Source organism: Aythya ferina (assembly GCF_964211825.1).
Source record: "Aythya ferina genome assembly, chromosome: 22".
Lineage (NCBI taxonomy): Eukaryota > Metazoa > Chordata > Aves > Anseriformes > Anatidae > Aythya > Aythya ferina.
In genome coordinates, this window is record NC_140320.1 from 3,465,846 (window position 1) to 3,485,115 (window position 19,270).

A 19,270-nucleotide genomic window follows, 5' to 3' on the forward strand; every position below is an offset into this window, starting at 1 on the left:
CCTTAAATCTGTGACCTTATGCATCTGAAATAGTTGTTCCATCTTTCTTTCCTTTTGCATCACAGGCCAGCCTCTTCCTCTCCCTCCCATGATTGAAAGCAAGGCGTCATATGGTGCAATCCTGTTGCATCAATACATCTCTCTCTGGGATGTGTTACCGTCTCTTATACAGGTAGTACGACCAATTTTAATGCACCTCAGCACTAAAAGGCATCACCTCTTAGGTGGAAAAGACAGTGCACTGGCATGTTATCCTGTGAGGATAAGGGTGGGGAATGTTTTGTCAAGGATATGCAAAGGAGACACACCTTTTTATCTTAGACTTTTTACTGCTACTTCTGTTCTCCTGGGATTCCAGTTTTGCAAGTCCTTGGCTCCCTTTCCTGGTGCCTTGTCTTCGTTGCTGTAGCTTTTATGGGGTTGTAAGGTAATTCAGGTTGGAACAGACCTCTGGAGGCTTATGGGGTAGATGTAATCTGTGGCAGAGTGGAACACCTATCTCAGTGAATTGCCACTAAGTGGCCTGTCGATGCTCAGAGGCCACTTCTGACATTAAACTTGTTTCTCCTTTGCAGCCTGTTAAATCAGAGTTTCCAGTTAACATGGAGAACCTCCATCTGAATGATAGCAGTGGGCAGTCCTATGGATATGTACTCTACGAGACTGTCATATTTGGTGGTGGACACCTGCATTCGAGGGACCACGTCCGTGACCGAGCACAGGTAAAGAGGAAAGGGAAACTCTGAGTAACTTCACGTACATCAACGCTTTGATCTTGGCAGCTGGGCAGAAAGTGGGCCAACCATGGAGTAAAATAAATATGAGGTTTTAGATTAGAAGTGTGTCTTGTTCTCTCAGTTCTCAGTTAAGTCCCAACCCTTTCAGCTTTCTACTGAAACATCTTTAAACATCAGATTATTGAATGTTCTGATAAATGTTGTTTGTGAATCTTTTTTCCACTAGACTGCATCAGTAACAGAGCTGTGGAACCTAGGATCCAGTTCCCAGTAGAGACAGTTTTCTCCCCAAATACAGCTCCAATAACCAATGCAACACACGATTACAGTATAATTGATTAGATGTTGCTCTTCTCCCTTGTGCTCTGTTCTGCAGGTGTTTGTTAACACCATGTATGTTGGTGAGCTGGATTACAACACCGTGGAGCTCTCCCTTCCTGAAGGACAGGTAAGTGGGGATTGCTCACAGCAACGGTATGTGGGTAACAGAACCAAGACCTCTAAAGAGACGTAGCTCTCAAGAAGGCACCCCCCACGTACTCCATTTAACTAGCTAGGATGGTACTCTGGCACAGAGAACAGCTGTTACACCCTAACTAGACACAATTTCACTAGTGAAACACAGCATGATTTCACTACCAAGTTATTCTTTGCAATTAAGATACGTTTTTTTTTGAATACTCTGCCATGGAGCAGATCCAAGTCAGTGCAGTCCCTGCTGTGTAAAATTTGCCAGCCTGCCCGCCACACCCACAAACTGTAAACATCAAATGTAGGCGCTCTGTGTAAATGAAGTCTTCCGTGTTCGTGTCCATGTTTGTCTTCCTCAGCACAAAGTAGGGGCTTTGGGGGCTCTTGCACCTGTTGGGTCTCAAATGAAACGAGGGGGAATGTCTCCCTCCAGCTCTGATGGTAATCTTAAGCTGGCAGAAGCTGGCAATAAAAATAGTAGATTGATTGGATGCATGTCAACAGAGCTGTGCATGGCCTCTAGGACTGTGTGAGTGGGTGTACGTGCTAGATGTTCTTATGACTCATGGCAAAGCTACATGCCCGCACTGTGTCAAGTTCCATTTCTGGCTTTGTGTGTGTGAAACCAAAATGGTACTTAAAATTTCAATGGAAAAGGAAAAAAAGAAACCTTTTTTTGAAAAGACTGAGTTCCTCAGCAAATAGATGAATTGCAACTGCCAAAGGTACGGTTGCTACCTCATCTCCTTAACACCTCTACTGACCTTTGTTTATCAAGCATTATGGCTGATGCAGCACATGCTGTGCTCTGGTCTAGCTGATGCTCTTCCATTTCTTTTTTTGTTTTTCTTCCAGGGATTCAGGCAGTTAAGACTCTTAGTAGAGAACCGTGGTCGTGTCAATTATGGCCTGGCACTGAATGAACAGAGGAAAGGTAAGTTAGGTTCTTTGTTCTTGTAGCCTCAAACTGTCCTAGATAGTTCTGAGTTCAAGCACTGTAAAACTGTCTTTCTTGAGCACTTTACCCAGAATCAAGCTGAAGATCCAGTGCAGCTATCCTAGTTATAGTCAGGATGTCGGGGGGACAGTAAGATAGAGGGAACTTGTAAACAAACAAACAAAAAACCAAAACCCAATGAAACAAAAAAACATACAAACAAATAAAAAACACAAAGCCATCAGTGAATCTTATTCTACTCCAGTTTTGCCTGGTGATGTTAGGGTACCCATTTCTCTTGCTCTGCAAGCGTGTTACTTCAGACAGAAAAGACCTTTTCTAATCTCTGCTTTCCCCTGGGGTTTGATACTGAAGGATCATGGCATTTTAAAACTCACACAATATTCAACACATTCAGGAGGAATGAATTGCATCCTGTTGAGCAGAATTTGCTAAAACGTTCAAGTCCATTACATACAGTTGTGGAGCTGGAAGAGGTTGAAACCCCAGGATTCTATTTTAGTGGGGAAATGTATGCAAGAAGTATACAAAATAGACTAATGGAGTTAGGCATGTGACTGTACTAATTTTATTTTACTGCAGAGGAGGTGAATAAAGCCTCTGCTGTTTAGGCAGTCTCAACTGCAGCCCTGTAATTAGGGAGGGGGCTTAGACTAGGACCAAGATTTGACCACTCTATGGAGACTACTTAACAAGAGAGGGCTGAGGGTAAATTACCTGTTAAAGTGTCTTAAGACCCCTAGATGAAAAGCAGTGGATAAGCACTGGACATTACTGCTTCCACCTGTTAAATTTTGCTGTTCCTATTAGAGAAGTAACTGATCTACTGCTTTAAAAACTCTATACATGGGCAGCTAACTAAAAAACTGCAACAACAAAACCCCATCTGCTGTGCGTGCCAGCAATGTTTTCTGCTTGGAGGGTGTTTAACGCCTTAGTGAGTTAAAGCAAGGGAGGGAGTGGAGAGGCCAAAGTATAGTAATGTTCTCCACTCAGTCTGGATGAGCAATGGGACCATATGGACTCTAATTCCATTGCAGAATGTGGCTGCTTTCCATCTCCTGCTGTTCCTCGCATTCAAATAGGAAAATCTATCAGCTTTAGCTGCTTTTCAACTCTTCATTACCCCCATTGCTCTTGCAGGCTTAATTGGTGACGTCTTCTTGAATAAAACCCCCTTGAGGAACTTCAAGATTTACAGTTTGGAGATGAAACCTGACTTCATGAAAAGGTTTGTGGGATTTTAAAGATTTTTGTTGCTCATTTGAAACTGTTTAGCAGCAGTACAAAACCTAATCAGTAGCAGTTAAATGTGTATCAGAAAGGCAATGCTACGTACAAGTAGGTCAGTGAATTTTTGCACTGGAAGTTCCTTGCTGATACCCGTGCCCAAAATAGCACAGACAACTGTACCACTTTCTCCCTGCCATCACTGAGGGGCAAAATGTATTCCCACTGTGGAGGGTTTAAAGACTTCCTCACAGCCTGCATTGCAGGGTTAGATCGGGTAGGTAAAAGTGTGGCTTACCCAAAGGGGTGGGTCCCAGCACACCCACGTGTTGGAGAAGGTGGTGCCTTGCTTCAAATTAGCAGTCTGGCTGATATATTTAGTAATTAAACTCACGAGGGAAGGATTAATTCTAGGGAGCTACTAATAGTACATTAACAAGTCCAGATGGCTTCCTCTCTTCCATGCTTTTGAAGTTATTTTGCTTTAATTCAAGGAAGACTGAATAAGTCTTGTGGGGTAAGTCAAGGAGCCTCCGTTAGGTTTCTGTTAGAAAATCTTAGCAAATGTTTAAGGCAACAGATGCCCTGTGGACTCCGGCCAATGTTCCAAAAAGACTATTTTCAGTCATGTTGTTAATACAAGAAGATAACACATGTGCATCCCCTAAGATATCACAGCTCCCACATTTTGTGTAGGAAGGAGAGGGAGGCGATGTTAAACTGAAATGGCTTTTAAAAGAAAAAAAAGAAAACACACAGCATCTTGAGGACAAACTTAACAGGTGCTGGGGTACTACATGAAGGACTCTTATTGATGGGGTAACCTGCATAACCTTTGTCTGCAGAGTTGTTTTAGAATATTTCCAGTCAGGGACATTACAGCGAGTGACCTGCCATGCCCAAACAAAAAGCAAGATTAGTCAACGCTACCGTCAGTTATTGGCAATTGACCAGTAGCAGTGAAACACAATCAGCTTACAGTCTCTGCGTAGGAGGATGGAGCGCGTGGTGTTGTGAAAGGAATTGTCATAGGCTTTTAGCTGAATAATTCAGCAGCAGTTAAGCTGCACTGGATCAATAAATTCCCTGATTCCAAGAGATGCAGCTCATAAGGGTTGGAAGGAATGTGTTCTGACACAAGCTCAAGGCTTCTGTGGGACTTCTACACTCCTTATTTGCTGTTCTGTTTGTCCTCTGCTCCCAAATTGTTGCCACAGGTAAGAAATAACGTCAGATTGCCCCCAGTTACCGCAAACTTGCACGGATGTGTTCATGTTCCGTGATAGGATTGGTTTCTTGTAATTGCATACAAAATTAAAATGCTGCCTCTAGATTGGCAGACCAAGCTTTCTTTGCTTTAAACAGGATCAAGACCCAGGTATTAGTTGCATGACACAACTTCAGCATAATCCCAAACATTTGATCCCAAACACAGTCAGACATTGTGAGTCCTGCAGCTAAAGCTTTAGCACAATTTCAGGGGACAGTAGATCTATGGAGAGCGTGCAAGAAAAATGCCTGAGATTGTCTGTATTGAAGGATGGGTAATGATTCCAGCCAAGTATTCAGATCCTCCTGACTAGATCATTGTTTGATCATCAGCTCTATGCAGTGCTGTGAGCGCTGTCTTAACATTTCTTGAACACATTGCAGTAATATGTAAATGCAAAGAGCAGTTCAAATTCCAGTCACCTGTAAAGAATGTGTCAGCTTTGCTGCACTGCATTGAGCCTAACTTCACAGTCTGTGCCTTAGCAAGTCTCAGTTCTGTGGTTATCATAAAATAAAACCACCTAGCTTGCTGTGTTATATCAGGGCAGGAAGGTCTGTTTTGTATCGTACCAGTTCTTCAGGTTTTAGGTTAGACTGTGCAGGCCACGTGCATTTAGCAACTTTATTGTATAAAAGCTCATCCACGTTGGTTTGAAATGATCCTGAGGCTTCTGTTGGATCTCCCAGTGCTGCCTGGTGCTTCCCTGCTGTTAGCTAAGTTTGGTTGTTCTCTTACAGCTTGCAGCAAGTTGCTGGATGGAGTGCGGTCCCAGATTACTTCATGGGTCCTGCTTTTTTTCGTGGAAGGCTGTGGATAGAGCATCAGCCACAGGATACTTTCTTGAAGCTACAGGCAAGTCTTTGTCTTTCCCCGCCATTTTTTTCCTTCAAGATTTTCAGAAAGCTGATGAGAGAGGGCTTTGTGTAACAGCTCTGCATGAGTCAAGGCCACTGTCTAGTCTTCCTCTGATCTTTGAGAAAATTATCTTGCAAATTATTTTGAGGGTGCAGAAGCCTAAAGCTGGCAGGTAATTCTGTTCAGTCTGTGGTGGCCCTGATGAGAAAACGTGGGCAACGCTGACCCTGCAGAACTGCTGATGAATGGTTAGTCTTGTTCATTGATACACAAGTGCTGTTTCTTTTCTAGTTGCAGAAGATTAATGGCCACAAAAAATAAAGGGGGTGCTAGTTTCATCCCTGTCTCTTCATGTGGTTTGGGAAGAATCGCTTCTTTGTAGACACAGCATGAGAGTTAGCATTCACGTCTTGCATCTGGGGAAGATTCCTCCTCTTGCACAGAACACAAGACAAGATATTAACTATTATTAAATTTCCTCCTCTGATTTCACTCCCTTAGAGCCACCCCCTATGGTTCAAGCTAATCATTATTGTGCCATTCACCTCTCCTTTTATGATTTGTTGTAATTTATGCTAGTCAATAGCAATACAGTAGTCCTGTCGCTTGGGAAATAGGTGAGGGAAGATGTTCTGTGCTTAGGAAGAAATAAAGATATGCCTGTTTGAATCAAGTTTTCTGTGTGACCATGAATCACAAATTGCTTGTTTTTGAAAGCTTTATCTTTTTAATTAATTCTAAGAGCATTAAGGATAGCTCCCGTTCAACAAGGCTTGCTTAAATGTTCCTGGTTTCAGGGAGTTGTACAGGGAAAATGAATGGAAAACCTGCACGAAGTGGCTAGAAAGAGTGCAAGTGTTAAAGTAGGCTGAGTTTCCTGTGGGGATGCCAGACACAGCTTCATCAGTCATTCTGTGTGGTGTCCTGATTCCAGGGCTGGGAAAAAGGAGTTGTGTTTGTCAATGGTCACAACCTCGGCCGCTACTGGAAAATTGGACCTCAGGAAACACTCTACCTTCCTGGCCCCTGGTTACAGAAAGGGAACAATGAGGTGAGAGCCTTTGGTGGGGTTTCTCTTTTTTGTATTAGTAAAGATCCTGCTCTGGGTCACATTCCAAAAACGCGTGAAGTGCATTAATTAGCTATCTGCAGCTGAGAACCAGCACTACAACAAAGGAAGGAGACTGTTATCTCCTAAGATCCGTGAAAATTAAGGAAGGTGCTGCTCTAAAGCTGAGAACGTGGCTCTGACAACCATTAAGACATGAGGAGGATGCCAGCTGAACTTCAAAGTGCGGCATCAAGTTCAAAATCAAGACAAATCTGATTTGGTGCTAGTTCATTTTCTGCATCATGTAGTGCTGCAGAAGAATCAGTTACTGCTCAGACTAATATTGATCGGTCTCTTCAACTGATGCTTCCTTCCCCTGCCGTGATTGTATGCCCTTTACCTCTATGAATTTTTTAAGTAACTCGGTCTTTGTATGAAGGTACATTACGTGTCCCTCTCTCCTGCAGATTGTCATTTTTGAGGAACGCACTGCAGGACGGATAATTCAGTCTGTTGACATACCTTACTTAGGAAGGACCCAGTACGTGGACTGATGGGAGCTTCTTTCCCGTGTTTGGTTCATCTTGAATATTCCTGGTTGCATGTCTGGGGACACGATGGCCCGGGCACTTGGGCATCTTAATTTCCACTAGACCCAGGTAAAGGATTTGCTTGTTGGCAGTAAGCTCAGAAGAGAGGATGGGCCCCGAAGGAACCAGAGTCCATTGTTGCGTTGATGGATGCAGAAGCTCAGCTGCCTGCACTACCAAGGACCCGTGGCTCGGGCGACTGTGCATGATGTTACGGACAGGCTGGTGAATGTGGGGAGTAAAAAAGCGCTGGAGGTGGGGAGAGAGAGAGAACTGAAGCCATCTGAACCGAAACCTGAGCCCAGCTCTCCAGTGACTAAAAACGCGTTATTACTGGCCTCTTTGTTTTTATAATTAGATAGGGAGAAAATAGTGAACATGTGAGTAACCAGGTGTGGAAAACTGTTGTTGTGCTTCCAGGCAGAATTTAGCAACTCAGTCTGCAAGAGGCCATGACTTGTTCACTTGTTGGAAGCCAAGTTGGTTGTCAAATAAGTTAACTTTGAGCTTTTTTTCCACTAAGTTTTAATATGGAGGTTATCTCTCTCTCAGAAAAGAAAAAAAGAGTTTTAAAAAGTCAGATGTGTTTTTTCCTCAATCAAACATATAATTCTGTTTCAGGTCAGGCAGGAGTGAGAGTTTCCCACCATTCCCACCCCTGCCCTCACTTTAAAGCACCCGAAGATGAAATTCCCCCTTGTAAAGCAGCAGCAATCAGATTTTGGCTCTACAAGAAGCAAAGGGATTGCACACACAGCTGTAAATAGGAGAGCACATTCATACTTCCTAGTTACACCTGCTGTGAAATTGTAGATTTTTGTTGTTGTGTCCCTCTAAAGAGAAATGTGGAATTTATGAAAACGTGCTTTTTTTTTTTTTTTTTTTTTTTTTTAACCCATCAGCTCCACAGTCACTGAGGAGCTGCCACCTTTTTAGTGAGAGATCAAGCTGAAGCTGTGAATCTGTTCAGAGTCTCTGAGAAGTCGCTCAGCCCCTGCTTTCTGTTCCAGTAACCGGAGGATTCAGGCTAGGAGAGAAACACCAAACATGCGCACTGGCTCTGATAATGGAGTTGCAGGGTATTCTGGCTCTTAAAAACCATACTTAATTTTATTTAACAAATTTAAATACAGTTCATTTAAAACTGAGAACAGACCGCAGCTCTAACACTCCATCCTGAGCAGAGCTGGTCTTACTGAACATGTATCTCTGCTGCCAAGAACCATGGTAGCCTCCATGCAAGCCCAGAGCCGTGTGACCAACTTTGAGGCGAGTGGAGCACAAAAGCAGGGTTGTGTTCAGGACCTGATCCTTTTGTGTTTCTCTGGAAGTTATTTCCTTCCCAGGAGGGAAGGTTGCAACTCAGCAGGGGCTGGAACTAACATTAGTGAACAAAATATGCAGCCAGGAGGGGACATCACTTGGAAGCTACTTGAATAGCACGAGAGCTTTGTCTGCCTTTAAAAATTTCCCCTTCCACTCTAGGGTATGCAGACTGAACTGAGCTTGGGATGCTAGTACAAGAGCAGAATAAACCTGCCAGAGTGCAAAGAGCTACTGTTTAATGCAAGGTAACAAGCCTGTTCCCATACAGCAGCTAGTGGCCAGAAGGATCAGATGCTTTCTATCCAAGTAGCACTTCAGCCAGTGCATCTGAAGGAACATTTTTGTGAAGGCTGCGTAGCAAGGCTTCTGTGACTGGGAACTCAGGAATGCAGCTCTTCCCCCGTGGGTTTGAAAGAGAGTGGGAGAAAATAAATTGAAAATAAATAAATAATAAATAAATTAGGAAATACATGGTCATTAGTTCAACAGGAGGCTCCTGCAATGTGAAGCTAACAAATCTATAATGCTTTGATGATTCTGTGTGTTAGGGCTAAAAATAGCCAAGTTTCTTTTCAGGATTATGTTTTCCCTCAACTCAAAAGTAGAATTGTGCTTCAGCCCCTTTTGAAAGAATGGGGACACTGGGGATTGATCACGTTTGACGACAACTATGGAGGGAATAAGGGTGTTCTGGTGTTTTTTTTTAAAGGGCTGGAGGTGGGGAGAAGGGGTAAGTTGTACCTTTGTTTCTTTCTCAGCAAGTTTGGCACTCTCAAACAGAGTCAACCAAGGCAGTACCACCCAGATTCCTCTTCTGCATTGCTCAGTCATGTCTCTCTCACTGAGGAGCAAAACACAGTTTCATCAGAGAATAAACACCCTTTCATCAGTGCTATCTGAGCTCCTTTCATGTTACAGAGCAGGGAGGGGGCAACTACTGTTCTCCTTAGATAGTTTTCCAACCTACCTCAAGCCAGGGGCTGTAAAAACAGAGCACTAAGCCTGGGATCCCCTTTACAAGGGTGCATCAGAAGTTAACTCCAACTGCTCCAGCGTGGCTTTTCACGCCAGTAGCTCTGCAGTAGTGTGGCATGGCCCTGAAAAAGGAGCTAGGGCTGAAGGATACATTGCACCGGGATGGTAAATGCACTGAAATCAGCGGTTATCATTCAATCCCTAGTATTAAGCAGTTAACTTTATTTTTTAAGAGTAGAAATTCAGCTTTCTGTCGGAGCCCCCTTCAGAGAATCCCACACCTACTGTTCACGTGAACCAAATGAGAGCTAAATAGAACGAAGATCTGAGTCCAGATTAAGTGTTATGGTGTAGGGCCGCAACGATCTCCTTAAAACCCTCCCCCAGTTATTTTAGCATGGATGAACAGAGAACCGTGTGCTGTAAACATAACTCCATCCAGAAACACAGGTATGTCAGAGCGCCCTCCCAAACCACGAAACTGCTTAAAGGAAAGGAGAGGGGGTACAAAGAAACAGAAATAGTTATGGGTTTGTTTAACCTGCCTTGCTTTTCCCCCTCCCCCAAAACTTTCCTGTCTTGTGCAGCGTAATAAACACGGATCAAAGTAGGTTTAAAATTAAGGGCTAAGGTGCCATCTCAGAAGGCAGCTGTCCCCTCCACGAACAGAGAGCTGCTTAGGCTGTCGCACACATAGCCACCAGGTACGTGTGTCTCCAGGAAAAAAACAAAAAAACAATCATCAGGGGCCAACACGCTCCTGGGGGCGTTCTCACCCTTTGCTTTCAGGTCCTGGAAAGCAGCCCCCTCAGTCCAGGCTACCATTCCAGCTGGGCCACGTCTTCAGTGCATCATGCCCTGCATGCGCTTCTCCCAAACCGAGCATCTCACGAGGCAGCTGGTCTTGTACAGAAGTCGATGTCAGTCCTGTATTTTCTGTGCTTTTTCTTCCACCTCCAGAGCATCTGGTTCTGCTCAGAGTCCAGGAGGAAGGGCAGGGGAATCCGGGTAGTTTATGTATGCAGTGTTGCTTGTTTTCAGTACACTAAAACTCTTGGAAGTCAGCAGAGGTCCTGGCTACTGCATGTCTGGCTGGCTGTATGCTGTGGAGAGGAACCTTGGAGGCTGTGCATGAAGAAATCTTCTGCAACAGAGACACAAGCAGCATGTTTATTACCCTCCTGCCTCGCTGCAGTTAGCTGCCACCCCTTGGAACTAGCCCAAAACCCATCTCGGATTGCGGATCTGTGACTGCTGCTGCTAGGCAACTGGTGGTGGTGAGAAGCAGTTGTGACAGCAGCGAAGAGCTACGGCCTCTCTGCAAAGCTGCTATATATAGTGCAGGCAATATGCAGCCCAGGCTTTCCTCTGCTGTCCTGCCAACAGGCCGCAAACGCAGGCTACTGCAGCACTCAGGGCTCCAGCACCACAGCCCAAGGGAAGGTGCTGTAAGAGAGCTCATTATGGTTAAAAATACATCGCTGCTGAGAAAATCCAACCCTTTCCCATAGCCCTCGCTGCTCTTCTCTGTGTGTGAGAGGAGAAAAGACCAAGGGGCAGCCTCCTCACCTCTCCAGGCCTGGTTTGACACTCCAGTTAAAGGAGGTTGTGCGTACATTTTTTTTCCATACATTTTTTCCCCATAATAATGAGCAGCAGGGCAGTCTGGATGCAGGTATAAGCAAATAGCCCAACCTTCCCTCGAGCAAAGCAGCTGCGGAGCGCAGTCTGGGGATGCAGAAGATCTAATGCACCGGGCTGCTCAGGTAATTAAGGTGAGAAGCCAGGGCATGGACAACTAATCGAGATGTCAGCCACCAGTGTGTGCTCCTGGGCTTTCCTCCTTTCCACTGAAAAAGATACTACAAGCTCACCTTAGGTAAATAAATACACGAAGCCTCATGTGGGATTTAATCCTCACTCTCCCTGACTTGTCAGTGACTTTGTGTGGCTTGTTTGGGGATCTAAATTAAATTCTTCCCTCCGTGAAAGCTTCTGCCTGACTTTAAAATGCTTTAGCTGATACTGGCTTAGCTTCCCTCAGGCGTTTTCAGGTGGGCGAATCCACATCTCTCACCCTTGTGCTTCAGCTGTGCGGTTAATAAGGAACCCATCTTGCTTAGACAAGTTCTTTGTTTTGATTCTTTAAATAGTGTAACTTCTGCCCAAACTCTCGCTGCCTGGATTTCACCAGGTATTTCCCCTTTAGCAGCTTATCTTAGAGATTATTAATGAATCTCTCTTTTTAAAACCTCTATGTTTTGCAGTAAGGGAGGGTCAGATATGTGAAAAATTGCACTCAAAAGTCACGTTTAAAAGAGTTCATCTTTTTCCTGTCATAGTCTAGGATTTTTCTTTACTGCTGCTTCTCATTACAGCTGAAGCCTGTAAGCTCTTACCTGGTGTTGGTCTCTGCCCAGCCACGCGCAGTCAGATTTCCACGTTGGGATCTGTGAATCCTTTCTTCCCCTCGTTCACCAGCACAGGCTTTTCCGTCCTCGTATGCCAGACTAAAATCTGAAGAAACCAGCAGTCATTAGCTGCATCTCTTCACTGCACTAACAAATATTCTTGCACATTAAATCAATAGTGCAATTTAACCAGCTACCCTGGAGCCTAATGGTGCATTCACAGCTGAAAGGAGGTTTGCATAAAACTTCATTTAGGTAGGCCTACTGATACCCAAAATGCACAGTGCACAGAAATTACCTATTTTACAGTGTACTGTCTTGGGACATTAACCTGCTCCTTCCATGTAGTTATCAACCATCTTCTGCGAAAGGCTCATCAACCTTTCCACTGATGTAAGGCAGCTCCCTCAGAACCGGGGAATCAGATGCATGTTTCCCAGAGTCGAATTCCTTGCTCTGGTTCTTGGTTATGTTACTGCACACCACCTCCAAAGCCCCACGGGCCTGCCCTTTGAAACGCTGGCCCCGAGCTGCCACGGCTGTTCTCTACCAGGTGTAATGGGTTGCAGCTTGTTGAAGGGCCCTCTCCAACCTGCTTAAATCAGAGCTGAAGCACGTCGGGATCCTAACTTGTACTAAATGCTTCCCTCAGCCCTGGCAGCAAAGTTTAATGTAGATCAACAGCTGTGAAAGAGAGCTGGAAAAAAAATAATGAAGAGGTTGTCTAACGTTTGGGGTGTGGGGAAGTATTGCGGGTTCATGCTTTTTACCAGCTGTGCTCCACTACGAGCCCAGGCAGCTCTGGAAGCTGCTGAAAATGCTCTCCCCTCACCAGACTCAATTAAACTCATTGTTTTGCTCCTAAACCTGCGTTGCTGGGAGCAGTTTCCTCCCTTCAGAGCTGGTTTCCTGCTTCCTTTCACCTGCTGGCTGCTATTCCCTGCCTCGCGGGGTCTCCCTCCAGTTGCTATGACAATACTCGGCGCCTTTAATCCAGCTATCTGCCAGCCGTTTCATACCCAGTCCCTGCTTTCCTGAAAAATTAGGCCACATTCTGCTTCTGAGGGATGAACAAAGCCCTCCTCAAACCCTTGCAGTTAACCAGGAGCCCCCCCACCTCCCCGAGAAGCTGTTTGACCGAACGTGGCTCTGATCTGAGCGCTCGCCTCCTGTGCAGGGCTCGAATCTCGCCAGCTGATACCAAGGCAGCAAGACCAACCGCGGCCTGCAGTGGGGCCCAAACCTGCCTCATCGCTCCCGTGAAGCCACTTCCGAGCCCTCTCATCCAAGTGTGTTGTTATTAGCACCCTGCTCACCCGCTGCAGCCGCGCTGCTGCAATTCCTGCTCGCTTTCTTCTCCAAAGGCAGAAGCAAACAGGGCTCCACAAGCGGCTTCTGGTGCTGGGAAAGCGTTCGTTGCGGGCTCCTCATCCAACACAAACCTGAACGCAGGCCAGGTGCTAGGAAAAAAAGCTCTTGCAGGCAGTTCTTTCCAGCGGGAGCAGGTAGGAGCTGTTTCCCCTTCTGCCACACAACCACTGAGCCCCGCTGGTGGCCGGGCACCGCGCTTTGCCAGCAGCACGGTCGCCTTCAAACAGCTCTCGCCACCGAGCCACGCGCTCCGTGAGCAGCAGACCACAAACACAGATGAATTGTTTTTCTTTTAGATTGCATCCCGCTTCTACGTCGTGAAACCCGAGTGCCAAAAAGGCAGTTACGTTGAATCAGCTGACTAAAGTTGACTAATTTTCACAGTTTGCAGCTTGATTCAGCGGCTTCTGCCATTCCTCGTGCAATGCTCTTTAAGATGGGAGGGAGCTCACTGTTTTGTACAGGAACACCTGCTTTTCCTCGCAGCCAACTGCTTGATTTTTTTCCACAAGGAGTGTGTTTATGTCTCAGGGAAGCTTTGGCTTGTGCAAAAAGCATGGCTTGCACAGGAGCAAGCAGGGTAAGGGACCACATGTGCACCACTGACCCATACAGGTCACCAGGAGAGTGAAATCTCTGCTGCTGCAACTCCCTTCCAGCCTCCTCATCCAGAATCGCAGGACTCAGAACAGACCTGAGAGATTTCAAGGATTCGTTTCCATCGCAGACTTTTTTGTTGTATTCCAACAGGAAATTAAAAAGCAAACAGGCAAAAAGTTGACCTGCAGTTGGAGGGGGTCACAGATTTCAGGCCTCCACGGAGGACACCAATAACTGTGATTTGAAATGGAGGCTACTGAACATGAAGGAAAAGAGACAGCCAGCCGAAATGACAGATTTGCTTCCTCCCAGCTTGTGCTTAACCCAATTCCTGCAGGGTCTCGTAGGCATTGTGGAGGCCCCGTTCTCACTGAAGCCTGCCCGTTGGTACACTGTGGAGCAAAGGGGAGGCAGACAGTGCTGCAAAACCCAAACGACTGGGGTGTAATTACGTCTTTCAGCTGTGATGCAGGGGATGGCATTGGCACAGCAGTTCTGGTGGCTAATCAGGACGTGACAAGGTGAAAAGAGCCCTCCAAGTTCTGCACAGCTCATAAAAATCAACAGCTCCAGCACTGTTGTGGCGTGCATGTGAAGCTTAACCAACAAAGCGCTGTTGCATAGCAGCCGGGTACTGACGGCTCACTGCAAACCAGCAGGCACAAACCTCCAGGAATACAGCAGCCCCATTTCAGGAACAATCTCACCAAAACGAGGGCAGATCTGCTCCATTCGTACCCTGCTGCTCAGCCCCTGAAAGAACACAAAGAGCTCAGGAAGCCAATTCCTCTGCCTTCCGTCTGTAGCACCACAGGATAAAATCAGAAGGAAGCGAAGTATTCCTTTGCAAGCTTTCTTGCCTTAGGCTGACGTTTTCCTTCCCTCCTTGCCCATTCTGAGCCAGTTTTAGCAATTTTAGATCTGTGATGCCACGAAGCAGCCGGCTCTGGTCCCTTTTGCTGTGTAATTTCCTGGCTGCTGCAGGGCCCAGAGGGCTCCTCCATACACACAAGGATTTATTCCCCTCCCAGAAGTGGTTCCAAGACCCCCGGTGGTCACAATGTTGGTTTGTGGTTGAGGTACTGCCGGGACAATTCTGCTCCCTGTTTTCCAGCCTCACCCAAAGAAATGCATCTGCTGTGATCTCCCTGGGGAAACGAGTGGGTCCAGGAGTAGCTGGGATGAGACGCATCATTTCCACTGGTATCTTGTGGTCTATCCTCTCCTACCAGTACCAGCTGAGGCTTTTGAAGAGCTGGGGCCACTGCTAAGGTCTCTCCCCTTTGAGTGCCCTCTGACAGCGCACTGCAGCTCGCTTCCTCAGGCATTAATGGGAAACGGGGAGCAGAATATGTCCCAGTTACATCAGCCTTGTGGGAACGCAAGATCTCTGAGACCTTGATGCTGTCAGGTTTGATGTATCAATGGATTGGAGAGAGCTCTGCCTGCTCTGGTGGTGTGGGGGGGAACTGCAGAAGCAGCAGGACGCAGAAATACACGGCAGGCTTGCACGGCCTCGTTCCCTTACAGCTCCAGTGTAAACCAGTCCTTCCCTCCTGATGAAGAGGGTTAACTCCTTTCCACTGGGCAATTATCACTGACTTCATTTTCTCCCTCATTTTGAGCAGATCTCAAATCAAAGCAAATAACCAGGACGCATGGCTTTGGCCAAAGCTCGAGCTTTTTGCCGGAGCGAGCGTCTGTGGGCCGAGGTCAGACGAACACTACCAAGTGAATACCAGCGCTGTACCTGGGGAAGACAGCATTTTGGGAGAAGAGATGTCTGTGCTTATCTCACGTAGTTCTCTGGTCCCTCCTTAATGACTGTACCTGAGCACATCATAATCTGTAATGTAAATCTCACCGCAGAGCAGGAGCGTGCCTGTGCCGAGCAGGGCAAAGCGCCCCAGCTGCCGGGAGGAGAGCTTCAGTCCTGGGGCAAGAGGACCCCAGGTCCCAGCCTGCTTCTGTCCCTCTCTGCTGCTGGTCTGGACTCTTCTCCTCGCCAGGAGTGTGAACAAAACAGCAACTGGAAAATGGAGGCTGCTGGCAACAGCTGAGAGCAGAAAGGCAAAGCTCCACCTGCAACGCCGCACGTGGGGTTTGCCAGAAGCGGCCAGCAGTCAGTGCACAACGAGGCCCCTTGTTGTGTCAGATCCCCGCAGCCCAGCCAAGGAAAGAAATGCAGTCTGCTCCAAATCCTGGCTGGCTGCTCCTGTGTCCTCATCAGCTCTGAGCTGCAGCTCCCGCAGGACAGCCCCAACCCAGCAGCCTGGCAGCGCCGTGCCTCACCTCCTGCCTGCAGATAAGCCTTCCCTTCCTCTCCTTCCTTCACGTGTTCCCCAAAACCATCATTTCTTACTCGCAGCCTTTAAAACAAAGCCTCTTTCCCGTAGCTGTTTTACAGCAGGGATGATCTCTCGGAGACTGCATAACCACGGGGTGAAAGTCCCTGATCTGTGCACCAGGCTGGAAGCATCTCCCGCGATCGGCTGGCAGCACACATCTCAGCCAGTGCTTCCCTGTTACCTGGTGGGGCACAGAGAGGGGAAAGAGGCAGGCCCGGGTGTGTCTATATCCTTCTCCACCAAACCAAAGCAAACAACAACAAAAAACCAAACCAGAGACCTCCAGATCACACTCGTGAGGTAAGCAACCCACTGCAGCCCCTGCTGGGCTGGCCTTTTGCAAGCCTGTCTGACACAGTGCCCGAGAGCACAGATCTAATTTTAACCCCGTCTCTTGTCCCAGCCTTAGCAGACCATCTGTGCGATGCTGGACATGCCTAACCACAGACATGCAGACTTAAAAAAGGAGGCACAGCAGGTATCAGATAATAAATAAAGTCATTTCTCCCCCGCAGCACCTCTTCCTTGTTCCTGGGCTCCTTGTGCGAGCACTGCTGAACATCGAGATCCTGCTTTTGCTGGGGTGGGGAGCCACGAAGCAGTGAGGATGGAAAGCAGAGGCAAAAGTCTTTATTCAAAGTAACCCCAAAAGGGATGGAGACCTGGGCCCAACACGGGGTGTGTCAGCAGCACCAGCTCATTTGTCAAAAAAAAGAAGAATCCACCTGGGAGGATCACACAACAAAGAGTCCCTAAATCAGATTGGGTGGCCGTCTGCTACAGACAGAGGCGTGAGCACTGCACGGGGGTCTCTGATCCCAAATGGAGCCCCTCCAGTGCCAGCTGTGCTCAGGGCACCCACTCACAGAGCTTCAAAGCACGACAGCATCGCTGCTGCTGTGCCATGATTGATGCCTGTCACGCTAACCAGCACTGTCTCATTGTATCTCACATGTTTCCCTGTCATCCCAGATAGATTTCCATCTGCTGCCTCTCATCTTTGCCTGGGAAGTCTTCAGGGCAAGAGCCATCAGTGTATCCTGTCTTTCTATCTTAGTTAGCACAGAGGGGTGCTGCTCCATAACCTGGTGGCTCCTAGACAATGTATAAAGTCAAACAATTCACAGTCATCACCTGCAAAATCCCCCCACAAGGAAGCTTCATGGAAGCCTCCCAGGGCTCGGAGCACTACCCCAAGCATTAAAACATTTCTGCATTATCCCTAGCACACAAAAATCAGCGTCGTTGTGGTCAGCTCTAGCGATATTTTACTGACATCAAGAGGGAAGAGGCAACGGTGCAATAAGGCAGCTTTTATGTGCATGGTCTTTCCCCGCAGGCAGGGAACAAGAAGGCTCGGTGCTGCTGGGCTGCAGCTCAGACAGCTCCAGAGAGCCAGGTCCCGCATGATGCTGGCTTACTGCAGGGTTACTGGCACTCAAAAGCTGTCCCAAGGAATTCGTGGAAAGCAACCAACCTGCGTTTCACCCAGGGGATTCCCTGCCCTGGGAGATTAGCAAGGCCACAGACAAGCCCGTCTTGAAAATAACAGGGATATTATTTGGAGATAATATAAGGAAGACACCATATTTTAATGCCTTCGTCAGCCAGTAACAACAAAAGGAGATTCCCACCACACTTTTTAAAGGCAATTACCCCGCTCCCTTGCAGCAGGGATGTGCTCTCCTCAAGACACAGAGGACAAGTGACCGAACAGCCTTTTGTCCCACCACCAGACCCTCGCACCCCCTCCATGAGAAGGACGCCGTACCTTAGTGCAATTGGCAGCTTTCGGCTCAAGGTCATTCAGGGTGACCAGCTCCCGGAGCAGGCTGCTCTCCTGGTAGCCCCCCTTCACTCCTCGCAGCTTGAAGTAAGCCTGAGATCGCTGGAGGATCAGCCTGAGGTTGACAGCAAAGCCTGCCATGTCGATAGCGAAGGGCCGGTGCGGGTCGAACACGGTTTTCCAGCCGTAGACCTTCCCCGCAGCGTTCACTTTGGGCGACTCGTAGCGCAAGCCGCCGACGAAGGCCACTGGCCACACCGACACCTTCCTGGTGCTGCGCATCTGCAGGCAAGGAAAGAGAAGGGTTGGAAGGGGGCACGCAGCCTCCAAGGCCCCAGCAGCACCCCAGCAGCGTGCCTTCGCCTCGCTCGCTGCCCTGCAGGGGCCGGATTTTGGGAATGGTGCAGCAAAGAGCCTGGTCACGGCCCCAGACATCTGCTGTGGTTTGGCAGCAGGGCTCCGTGCTCTGCTCACCTCTACGAGGCCGCACGTCCTGCGGCTGGGGGAGCAGAGTGCTTTGGGAAGTGGCAGCTGGGGACCACGTGTGAGGTCAGTGCTAGAAACAGAGCTGTGGGTAGTAACCCTGACTGAGATGTGGGATTTGTCAAAAGGCCCTCGGAGCATTGGTTCTTCAGAGCTTTTGGGTCCCCACATGGACAGCTGGGGAAACCGGGACGCAGAGGAGGGACGCACGCTGCCCGAGGCCACCTGGGGACCCAGGGCTGGCTTATCTAGGCAGAAAGGTGTTTCCTCTGAAAGCGAAGGATCTGAGCTGCGATCCCAACGATGAGCCACATTAAGGCTAAAAGCATCCCTAGGGATGCTTAAAGATGCTCGGGGACAGCTGGAAGCACAGCCTCTCCAGAAGCTCCCAGCACACAGGGCAGGGCCCTGTAGCTGCTCCTGCTACCCGGAGGGATGTTGGAGGCTTCTGCTCCCCGTGGAGTCAGCAGAAACAGAGAGGAGCCACCAGGGGACATCTCAGATGCTTGCCAGTGTGGATGATCTGCGTGCCAGCCCGCCTGCGCACCCCCCGGCACCCTGCCCTGCTCCGCTGCCAGGCTCAGCCTTGTCTCCTGCTCTCAGCCCGGTCTCTTAGATCAGGGATCTCCCAGAGCTAATCTCATCACTGCTAATTACTGCAAACGAGAGCAGAAGAGCTCTGGCACTTGCCCTTCCGCATTATACACATGCTAACGGCCGTCCCTGTCCGCGGGGAGCAATAATGCGTGTCTTCTGCATTTCACAGCACATTTCATGAGCTCCATGCGCCCTGAGCTGCAGCTAC

At 47.9% G+C, this 19,270-nt stretch overlaps 2 protein-coding genes across 14 annotated transcripts in view; one reads left to right on the plus strand and one right to left on the minus strand.

Annotated features, from left to right (window-relative positions):
* The window catches only part of LOC311422433 (beta-galactosidase-1-like protein 2), a 28,859-nt gene extending 19,988 nt beyond the window's left edge, over positions 1 to 8,871 (plus strand). For all 3 annotated transcript variants that reach the window (XM_084495486.1, XM_084495484.1, XM_084495485.1), the window contains 8 exons: positions 66 to 172; positions 576 to 722; positions 1,114 to 1,185; positions 2,064 to 2,142; positions 3,310 to 3,397; positions 5,407 to 5,521; positions 6,459 to 6,575; positions 7,043 to 8,871. In XM_084495486.1, the coding sequence (XP_084351612.1) occupies positions 66 to 172; positions 576 to 722; positions 1,114 to 1,185; positions 2,064 to 2,142; positions 3,310 to 3,397; positions 5,407 to 5,521; positions 6,459 to 6,575; positions 7,043 to 7,129 (812 nt within the window). In that variant the 3' untranslated portion in view covers positions 7,130 to 8,871. The remainder of the gene's footprint in view (positions 1 to 65; positions 173 to 575; positions 723 to 1,113; positions 1,186 to 2,063; positions 2,143 to 3,309; positions 3,398 to 5,406; positions 5,522 to 6,458; positions 6,576 to 7,042) is intronic.
* A 797-nt stretch (positions 8,872 to 9,668) lies between these two features.
* B3GAT1 (beta-1,3-glucuronyltransferase 1) overlaps positions 9,669 to 19,270 on the minus strand; it is a 54,991-nt gene continuing 45,389 nt past the window's right edge. For 10 of the 11 annotated variants that reach the window (XM_084495492.1, XM_084495494.1, XM_084495497.1 and 7 more), the window contains 3 exons: positions 17,968 to 18,264; positions 11,866 to 11,983; positions 9,669 to 10,610 (listed from right to left, as the gene is read on the minus strand). In XM_084495492.1, coding sequence (XP_084351618.1) covers positions 11,897 to 11,983; positions 17,968 to 18,264 — 384 coding nt within the window. In that variant the 3' untranslated portion in view covers positions 9,669 to 10,610; positions 11,866 to 11,896. The remainder of the gene's footprint in view (positions 10,611 to 11,865; positions 11,984 to 17,967; positions 18,265 to 19,270) is intronic. The other variant, XM_084495488.1, reaches the window with a different exon arrangement.